At 40.5% G+C, this 10251-nt stretch overlaps 2 protein-coding genes across 2 annotated transcripts in view; one reads left to right on the top strand and one right to left on the bottom strand.

The window, feature by feature from the left end:
• Positions 1-3950, top strand: part of SON (SON DNA binding protein) — a 78470-nt gene extending 74520 nt beyond the window's left edge. Inside the window, exons 9-11 of the mRNA XM_019523959.1 lie at positions 1086-1154; positions 1253-1368; positions 2912-3950. Coding sequence (XP_019379504.1) covers positions 1086-1154; positions 1253-1368; positions 2912-3070 — 344 coding nt within the window. The 3' untranslated portion in view covers positions 3071-3950. The remainder of the gene's footprint in view (positions 1-1085; positions 1155-1252; positions 1369-2911) is intronic.
• A 406-nt stretch (positions 3951-4356) lies between these two features.
• DONSON (downstream neighbor of SON) overlaps positions 4357-10251 on the bottom strand; it is a 20201-nt gene continuing 14306 nt past the window's right edge. The window contains exons 8-10 of the mRNA XM_019523889.1: positions 9232-9430; positions 7524-7736; positions 4357-7244 (exon numbers count right to left, since the gene is read on the bottom strand). Of these exons, the coding sequence (XP_019379434.1) occupies positions 7107-7244; positions 7524-7736; positions 9232-9430 (550 nt within the window). The 3' untranslated portion in view covers positions 4357-7106. The remainder of the gene's footprint in view (positions 7245-7523; positions 7737-9231; positions 9431-10251) is intronic.

The raw sequence follows: 10251 nt of genomic DNA, 5'->3' as shown, positions 1-10251 counted from the left end.
AAAAAAAAAATAATAATTGAGGGGAGGTGGGTTGCCCTGCAACTTTGCTTTTGTACTGGGCAGTAAAATTACATTTTATTTCACATTTTTAAGATCCAGGATGTAAACATAGATTGAAGGACTGGAGAGAGCATTTTTAAGGAGGAAATCTATTGTACAAAAGTAATCCATAAAAAACAAGATTGATGGCCACTGCCTTAGAACTGTACAGAGCATTTTAATTTTAAGCTTATATCCTCCTTCTTGAGAACCAAATATACAGTACCAATTAACTGTTATATAGAAACAGAAGGAGCCTATTTCCTTAAAATTAGTTCATTCTTACTGCTCAGGATAAAAGTAACTGTGCCAAGGAGTTTCCCAGCAACTTTCATTGGGACATGTCTTTTACATCACTGAGATGATAACCCCACGCTTTTTGTTACTTATAGTGAATGCGTTGCGTTTGTCCAAATTAAATTTAATTCCCTGTAAATGGAATATAAATTCGGGCAAGAAGTGAAAAAAATATGGTAACTGTAGAATGAGAGCACGGGTCACACGGGAGTCATTGTAAATAGTGAACTCCTTCAAATGATTTGAATGGCATAAGGCAATGAATTAGTTTTCATAAAAATTGAATAAATTTTGAAGTTTCTAAATTTAAAATGGGAAATGTGCAAATGACTAAAATAAATGGTGGCAGAAAGACTTTGTGGCTTGCTTCTGAATTTTAGTCCAGCTCTTGGTTTGTTTTCTGTAAAGGTCATATGTGACTTTTGATGCTGACCTCTGTAAAGGTATTTATGCTTGTCATTCTTTATGTTAACTCTCCAAATTTCCCAGTAGCTTAGTTATAGCCTTACAGCAAAAGCTAATGGAAGAGTGGGGAAGGAAGGGCAGGAAAAGTAGTGCTGAATAAAGGGGACATTAAAAAACTTTGAGTGGACAGTTGGGCTGTGGTTGTTGTCGCCATAGTAAAGCACACTGATGCATGTTATTGGTTGATGGAATGAGAGATGTGCTATTCTCGATACATCATTGCAAAATCAGGTGTGTACAGGGAGAAAACCACAGGATAAAAATCTGTTTTCTGTTTTGTTTAGGTCTTGTTGCAGTGGGAGAAAAGGCACAAAAGAGATCCGGACATTTCAGTGTGATGAAGGATCTTTCAGGTGAGACCTTTTTCACTCTTTTAAAATATGTTTAAGTTAATATATCTAGTTGTAGCAGTAGAATTGATTTAGAAAACAAATATGTTGCTGTCTTTAAGGTAAACATCCAGTTTCTGCACTGATGGAGATCTGTAATAAAAGAAGATGGTCACCACCTGAATTTGTATTGGTGGATGATAGTGGGCCTGATCATCGCAAACACTTTATCTTTAAGGTAAGCTTGAATTCTCTTTTCTCATGTATTACATATTGTGTTAAGATGAGGCTTTAAGCATTGCTATATTTGTGTTCTACTAGCATTCACAATGCATTAGGCACTGTCTAAACACATAGGAGTACACAATCCCTCTTACAAGGAACTATCAATCTAAACCCAGATCCTACAGGCACATTTCTGACTATTAAGAAAGAAGCTGAGATATTCTTCCCCAGTTTTTATTTAAACAGAAAAACCGATTTGGAGTTCAATCTTATCTCCTTATTCCCAGGAATAGCCTTAGGGGGTACTACTTTTGTGGAGAAAGTGACAGGATTTATCTTTTTATTTCCTATTTTAGCTTAGCATAACCTGCATTTACTTTCTCTTCCTGGGCTGGATCTTGCTTCTGTAAAGAGTTGACAGAGAATTGGGTAGTAACAAAGTGTAAGTGACTTTTGTGGGAACAAGAGCTGCAGGTTTACACACATTTCAAAGTTTGGCTTATGGAAGGAAGAAATTCAGACATACCTACTTTTTGCATTAACCATACAAGAAGTTTCTTAATGAAAAATTCTGGTAGTTCTTACCTCATCTTGTCAGTACCTGGCCACCTTTCATATTAGATTAGAAATACAGTTCTAAACAAACCCCTGCCTGTCTGGCCTCATGAGGTGGTCTTGGAATAACTTAGAAGTGACAAAACAAAGGTTATGATCCTTTCACTCACTGCATTAAGTATCCCATATTGTACAGTTCTGCTAGGTACACTGTACAAATGCAACAGGAAGCCCTCCTGAGTGGAGCTTAGGCAGTACAGCAGTGAACAGGAGGAATATTAGTAATAGATGTTATACTCCTCTGTGGGAATTTTCTGTATTGCATGATAAAGATTTTTAGTCCTTTTCACAGTTGATCGACAATAATTTGATGGGACAGTGGTAAAAACAACTGAGCTTTGTGTCTGCAGACAGCTTTCACTGGCAGATCTGTGCTAAGAGCAAATTACAACTGAGGCTTGCTGCATAGCCTGATTTGTTCTTGTTGTGCGAGTGGTGTTGCAGGCTGTCTGGGCTGCTGAACAATGAAGAGGATGCAGAATTAAGCATAGCACTTCCTGTTGGTTTTGTTTTTAAATTAAGAAGCTGGAACTTTTGATATCTTCCTGATTGTTTGTTTGGTGTAATTAAATTGCAAGCACTGTGAGGCAGGGATAGTCTTCCTCTTCGTGTTTGCACAATACCTACCAGAATGGCACTCAGCCTTGATGTATTAATTGAATAGAAATACTCTTGTTTACAGAATGCTTCTGAATTATGCTTCCCTCTGGATTTGAGAAGGGAAGCATAGGAATATCAGTAGTAGATGTTATATTAATCTGTGAGACTGCTTTCTGCATTGCGTGATAAGAGATCTTTAATTCTTTTCAAAGGTAATTCAGTTATATGAAGGGAATTGAAGGCACAGTCTCAAGGTGCCAAGTGCACTGATGTGAGGGAAATAGGTACATCGGAGGGAGTGGTAAAATATAATGACTGTATTGTTTATTTCTCTTGAACAGGTGATGGTCAACGGGAATGAATACAGGCCTACCTTTGCCAGCCTTAATAAGAAGCATGCTAAAGCCACAGCAGCAACTGCGGCCCTCCAAGCGATGGGACTTGTACCAAAGGAAAGCATGGCTAATACCACCATGTTCAGGAGTGCCTCACACCGCTAGATATTGTTTTTTATATTGACATTATTTCGGATAATTTTACTCTGCACAAAGAAGGTATTTGCCCGTCTCATTTTGTAAATACGTTGGCAATTCCCATGTTGTAAAAACTGTACAGACACCCGCAAGCTTTTCTTTTGTACCATCAAAAATGTATTTAAATCATACTTAGTTTTTGGTATGTTTATATTGTTTACATTAGTGATGTAATTATTTCTTAAATGACTAAAATCAGAAGACAGACTCTGGAGGCATCAATAATCTAAACCCTAGTTTTAAAACTCATGCAGTTTCTCTTCAATACGGAATGTTAACACTTTCATACTGTTTTATACTATGATGCAGTTGTCCCTGGTCTTGGTAAAGTTACTGTTGTACTTTTGCCTATAGCCAGTTAAAGGCTGCACAGCTTACCCTAGTCTAGAAAAGGCTGGCATGTACTGCTGGACAGATACTGGGCCAGTTACCCCTATGGGATAGTAGATAATGGTAGCACTGTTGTACAGAGCTACCATTACTTGCTTCTCCTTTTGAATTTTGTTTGGGGTTTCTCAGTGGTGTTCTGCAACTGGCCATATGGCCTACATTCTAGCACTAAAATGATTAGGCAAAAGACCTGCTTGAAGTGGGAGGGAAGAAAGTCTAGTGATGTAACTGATCAGAATCACAATGTGAAAGTCTCTCTCCCTGCATGTTCTGATAAGAAAATATGAAGTTGTCTATTCCAATCTCAAATTAACACACTGCCTGATGTTGATTGTATGAATGTGTGGTTAATGTGAATTTTAAACTATAACAAATCTTCAACTGGATGGGGGTAGAATGATGCTTAAATTGTTGTACCCAAGTCAGTCAATAAAGCAGCACAAGTTCATAATCTTAATCATCAGTCAAAAAACAATAAAATCTATGCTAGAGTGCTGATTTAGAAGTCAGCATACCATCACATGCTGTGGGGGGAACAGTAGTGACAGCTGGTAAGAAGGCAGAACATAACCATACTTCAGTTGCTTATAAAAATATCAGGATAACATTTTGAGTTCAGATTTTTTCATGCTTGCACCATGCCTTGGGATGAGATTTCTTTGAAAGTTTAATCCAATGTTTTGGCAGTTTTTGAAAATGAATGCAGGGGATCTTTTTTTTCCTCATGTGCTACTTGGTTTTAGAGTCTTAACAGCTGGTTGTAGTAATTTTAAACTTGGGGAAGAGGATGGTCTCAACAAATTTGGGTGACTTAAAAAACATGGCATTACAATGAAGCTCTTTATACTTAGTTATTTCTGAAAATGTTAGCATTTTGCATCTTATCATTACAAATACACAGAGCTTTTTATGGGATGGGGAAACTATATTTCCTGTGCATCAAACCGCTACAACCTATATCCCTCAAATTGCAACAGAAACCTAGAGATAACAACATTCCAATCCTGTTTCCTCCATGAACACACACTAATTCTGGATGCTTTCACTATCCTCATTACTAAACAAGGCTTTATTGTAATGCTGTAAGGGCCAAGTACCTGATCTGGGGACCAGATAAGTGAGGGTCAGTGGTATACCAGAAGGTCACTTATGGTAAACTGGAAGGTGAACCTACCTGTTTAATGTGATAGACAAGTTCCATCCATTTAGTTGCTCTTGGTAATGGCAAATCTGGGCTTGGTTAGATTGTCTAAATTCCTACACCCCGCTTTATTTATATAAGGCATTTTGACAGCTGAAGAAACACTTTCAAAGAATTAGTAAAAGTATGCAAAAGACACCTCATACCCAATACTTTTATTGTGGTCTAGGGGATAATAGCACATACTGATGGGAGGGGGGTTCCTGTTAGAAGAGAAATTCCAGAGTTCAAATCATATTAGGATTGCAAGTTGAGGCATTTAGAAGGTATTTGAATTAATAGTCTGTTCACTACTATCTTTTAATTACATAATTATACTCCGCTCAGCCTTATTTGTTAAATAAAGTCATTGGTTGCCTCCTGTTTTGCAGTAGCTGAAAAATCTTCAGGAAGAATAGGTAAGTATGGTATAATAGCAGAGAATGGCATAGAGAACTGGGTTTTGTACCCGGCACCATGTGTTTCTGCAGAACTTTAGCTGTCTTAAAGCTAGCATACTTTTAGAGAGGCTGTGAAAAGTAAGAAGGGTCCTGCAGCTTGCATGAATGTGGAATCCATACCTTGCTGCATAAACTATTTTTAGAATATCAGTGTTCATTAAAAAAGTTTTAATCTCTCCTTGTTGTGACAAAACCTTTGCTCAGCAGAAATCTTGGTCTTCCTGTGGCTGCAGACCTCCTGAACCATTCTATATAACTTTAGAAGACAATATAAATATCTTAACTAGTAGGAACATGCAGCTCTTGCTTAAATGCACTCCCAAATCACCTTTCCATGGGCCAGAAACTAACTAGCAAGTGTCTACCTAGCTGTCTACCCAAAAATTACATAGTAACAATATATCTGGACAGGTTAAAATAAGTATGACTTTAGTAGTGATTGTGTCACTGGTCATATTTGTTCATGGTGCAAGAGTTTACACTATACCTTTGGAAGTAGCGCAAGTTAAATTTAGTCTGCTGTGTCAGCATTTAAAATTCAAACAAAGCTTTAAGTGCAAATACTGTTCAAAGAAGGCAACAGCCTAACAGGGACTTGTAAGGAAGGGAATTGTCTGTTTGGAAAGGAAAGTTCAGGCTTAAGTCACAATTTCAGAATGATGTTGCACAAGTATCCACGGGAAATTAATTCAGTTATTTTTCACCTAATCAAGTGCATATGAAAGTGTAAATGGATAACTTATTATTAAAATCTTAAGTGTTAATGTTTTGAGATTACACACCTGTAAGCAATCATTGGCACTGGTTTCTTGTAATGAAGTTTGCATTTTTCACTCAGACTGGACCTGTCTTGCACTAATTATGGCTGTTTCCACCATGAGACCAGCTCTATCTGTACATGATTGGTAGATTCTGATAGTTTAAAATGCTGGTGCTTCAGACAAGTTATGCTAGAATGCTGCTGATATGCAAATGATGATTCTTTGGATCACTGGTATATAGTCCATCCAGCTTAAGTGGTTGTAGGCCCCTCAGACTTGATACAGATGAAATGCTTGGTATTGTTGAGGCATTTAAGAAACTGGCTTTAAGTTGTAATGACAGATCAGAACTACCTACTTCAGTGGTCATTGAACAGTATCCAGGTTCTAACACCGAACACGCAGTAAAACATTCTAGAGGGTTAGGTAGCCACATCAGTACCAGAGCCCCTTAACTAAGATGAGGGTATCCTGCAGACTGTACAATTAGTTTTAAAGCAGTTCTAGTAGGTGTAGAGTTCATTCAGAATGGAATAAGGTGATGAGGTACCTGTTAAGCAAATGAGTTAATCTGAATGCTGCTACCATTATCATGCCTGATTCAAAACCACATACCGATTTTAGCTGAATAGCATGTCAAAAAGCAAAAGCTGTTCATGTTTGTACTCTGAAGACAAATTATTCAGCTGATCTTATCAAAACTCATTCCTTCTAGTTGCCAGATCTGCTTCCTGTGAACTTTAGGTAAGTAAAAATAAAGTGAAAAGTTTGACCTCTAAAAACATTAGCACTTAAATGGGCACTACGTGAATAAATAAAGCAAGATTCACAAAAGCAGCAGTAGATGTCACCCCAAAAAGTTTTAGAAGTGATCCCGATACAGCTTAATTAAAACACAGACTCTACCTTAACTCCAAAGAGCAGAACATTCGAGATGGCTTAGTTTAAGATGTTTATTTTAAAAGCATAAAATGAAGATGTTTCAGAGCTGGAAAACAGCTAGTGATCTTGCTGGACAATTTAAAATATTCTTCTACCTGAGGTTGCCTTACCAGTGCTGTTATGTACTAGTTCTCATCTGTTACATCCAAGAGGTTTTGCAAGTAGGCTACACGTGCAGGAGACCACACTGGTTTGGGTTAGCTCAACAGCAACTGTAGAACACTGATGAAACAACAGCTAGTCCTGCTCCATCAGCTAAAATAATGCACTTAGGACTTCCAAGTATATGCATAGTCTTTCATTTCTAGGAATCTTATAGAAGACTTCCCCAATGCTGAAATCCCAGCCAGTTGATCCAAGGTTTTAGGATGTAGTCCACATCTAGTAAGGTCTGTGCATAACATTTCCTGTGAAAAATGATTCACAATAGGCATGCAACAGTGAATTGTGCTCAGTACTCATTTCTCTGCCTATGAACAAAAAATGTTGAATAGCTGTAACCGTCATAGGGACTCTAGTTTTAAAGCTATCAGTATAATAAAAGCCCTCTTCTGCTGTTGTGACTACCGCCACCCACAATGCCATTGACTAAACATGATGGTTACAAAATGGTAGATAACTAGGCATTCACTAACACATCAAGGGAAGAGCAGCTGTAATAACAAGTATTAATCCTAACTACTTGCCTTACGTAAGATCCTCTCCATGTCAAGCCTAGTGTTAAACACTGCTGTAGGCTCGTGGGCGTACAATACAGCAGAAAAGGCTCCCTTTTGGGCAGATGTGAGCAGCATTGTCAATGAGTGCAGGGAATGAGGCATGACAGGGCCCATGATCTCCAAGCTAAATATATCCTTATAACTTGAGTGAACCTGGGTTTTCACGTTTATACTTCGAGCCTAAATACAAGACAAGACAATTAGTATTTGATCCATCTCAACTGCCATCTGCCCTTACGTTTCAGTAATGGTTTGAATTCAAAGTGGTCAAAGCAAATTAGAGATATTACCCATTAATAATGCCTTAATAGGCATGGCTATTATTTGCTCTTTATAGGACAGTTCCACTCCCAGCTTATACCCACTATTAGTATGCAGGAATTCTACTGTCTGGTACTGCAACTGCACATTCAAAAAGGACAGATTTAGGCAGGCAGAACAAACAAGTAATGCAACATCCTGATTAGTAGCACAATTGCAAGATGGGGCAAGTTTTTCACATCCTACCTAAAATGAGGAATTCCCAGAGTCCTAGTGATCTGACTAGATCAGGGATGAGCCAGATCCAGAGGGTCTTTGTCAAGGGCTGTGGTGGGTCCTTCACTCCTGCCTGGCCCAGGTACCATCTGGCCTATGGCATATCTCACTGCCCCCTGGGCATGCAGCAGGGCTGGGGCAGCTTTACCTGGGCTGCCTACAAAGGCAGTCCAGCTGCAGTGCCAGCTCCCAGCCCCATGGTACTGGTGAGGACTCTCATGTGTCGGCCTGACCTGTCTGCCCTGCACCTGCCCCAGACTCACCCACCCATACTGAGCAGCAACAGTGGCCAGGCAGCAGCTGCTGCTCAACACATGGGGAAAAGCAGCTCCTCCCCTTCACTGCTGCTGGGCACTTCTTGTTGCAGCTGCCCAAAGCCTGTGCCCAGGCTGCCTGCCAGTCCTCTGCACTGCCATCACTATCCTGCTGGGCAGCCCAGTTAGTGGTGCTGGTGGCAGAGAAGCTTCAGGCTAGCCCAGGCACAGGCTCTAGGCAGCTGCAGCAAGAAGTGCCCAGCAGCAGTGAAGGAGAAGGGCTGCTTTTCCCCACACAAGGAACAGCAGCTTCTGCCTAACAGCTGCTCGGCATGGAGAGATGGGCCAGACCAGGCATAGAGCAGGCTTGAGTTTGGGGCTGTGGTTGCAGGTTCTGGCTGGTACACTCTGACCAGGGTGAGTTCAGAGTGGGCCAGGAGCTGTTCATGGTGAGGAGCTGTTGGGTGAGGGAGCTCCCCAGAAATGCCTGTGTGGCCCACAGACCCAAGTAACTGTCCGTCCCTAGACTAGATCTTCAGTTTTGTACAGTGGAAACGGTCAAGGTGAACACCTGAACAACTGTATTAGAAATAGGGAAGGCTACATGTTTAACCCCTCATCTCAAGGATAGACTATACAACCAAATCTTCATGCCCAAAACGGACTTTCCAGCAGAGGTGATTTGCAATTAATATGCTAAACCAGTCAAGCTTTAACAGCATAAGTGTTAACCCTAGCAAACACCTACAAAGGAATGAGGATAACCTTGCTTAGACTGTATGTATATTAGACATCAAGTAAAGAAACTTGTAACTTATTTTCTTCACTGAAAACTGACAGTTAAGTTGCACAGTGATTACTAAACCCACTCCTACGCTATTTACCTTAAGTGTTTGCATTGTTGCACCTCGAAAAGCAACTGGGGACAACAGCGTTGGTGGAAGCCCAGCTTGAGGACCTGCACTGGCCACTAAACTCTTGCAATTTATCAAGAAGTTTAGTAAAGTGAATGTGTTTATTCCTCGCACCAATGCCAAGGATTCGGGCTTATGATCCATTTGCACCTCATGTTTTTCTTTACAGCTATGTTGGTAAGTCAAAGAAATAAAATGCAGAAAGTTTATCAAGACACTAGATCAAGAATAAGAGCCACATAAGAATTCACTGAAAAAGTTGTTATGCTAATTTTAAGTTTTGAAGAGCAATGAACTAAAAAATAGCTTAAACTTAACCGTTGATTTCACTGAAGCCAGTCTGTTTTCCAGATTTTAATACCTGCAGTTATTGTCTTTGGCATCTCTAAGATGATCATACTGATCTGGTGTTGCTAACATGGATTTGAGTAAATACAGTAACTGCTACAGATCAAGACTAGGTTCTCCCCCAGATGAGGGAGTCTCATTCTGAATTCAAATGCCAAGGCTGGGGATGGGGCAGGAGAGCCTGTGCTGCCTGGCTGGGGCTCATGGGGCAGGGTAAGGAGAGCATGGGAGGAGACCTTGTGCAGGGGAGGGGAAGCACAGGGGAGATCATGTGTAGGGAGCGCAGTCCAGTGCATGGCCTGAGGGCATCACCGAGGTGTGTGTGTGTGTGTATGTATGTGTGTATAGGGGGTGGGGAGTACAGAACAGGGTTGAGGGTAGTGACAAGGAGACCACACAGAGGCAGGGGAGCTACTCCTGCTTCTTTGACTCTGACCTAGCCAGGGATGGTGCTGGAGTTGCTATTGCTACCTGGTTGGGGTCAAAGCCAAAGCTGCTGCAGGGTAATCAGTAGCAGGGTGGGGAGGCAAGTGGCCAGGAAGTCAGGGAACAGAAGTGGCAAGTGCTAGGCAAAATCTTCCATGTATAGAATCTAATTACTGGGGGTGGGGGGGGGGGGGTCCTTTTTAAACTCAAAGTCAT

The sequence above is a fragment of the Gavialis gangeticus genome, unplaced genomic scaffold (assembly GCF_001723915.1).
Source record: "Gavialis gangeticus isolate Ggan-Ray unplaced genomic scaffold, GavGan_comp1, whole genome shotgun sequence".
Classification (NCBI taxonomy): domain Eukaryota; kingdom Metazoa; phylum Chordata; order Crocodylia; family Gavialidae; genus Gavialis; species Gavialis gangeticus.
Note: the sequence above shows the minus strand (reverse complement) of the source record. Positions and strands in the feature narration are given on the sequence as shown.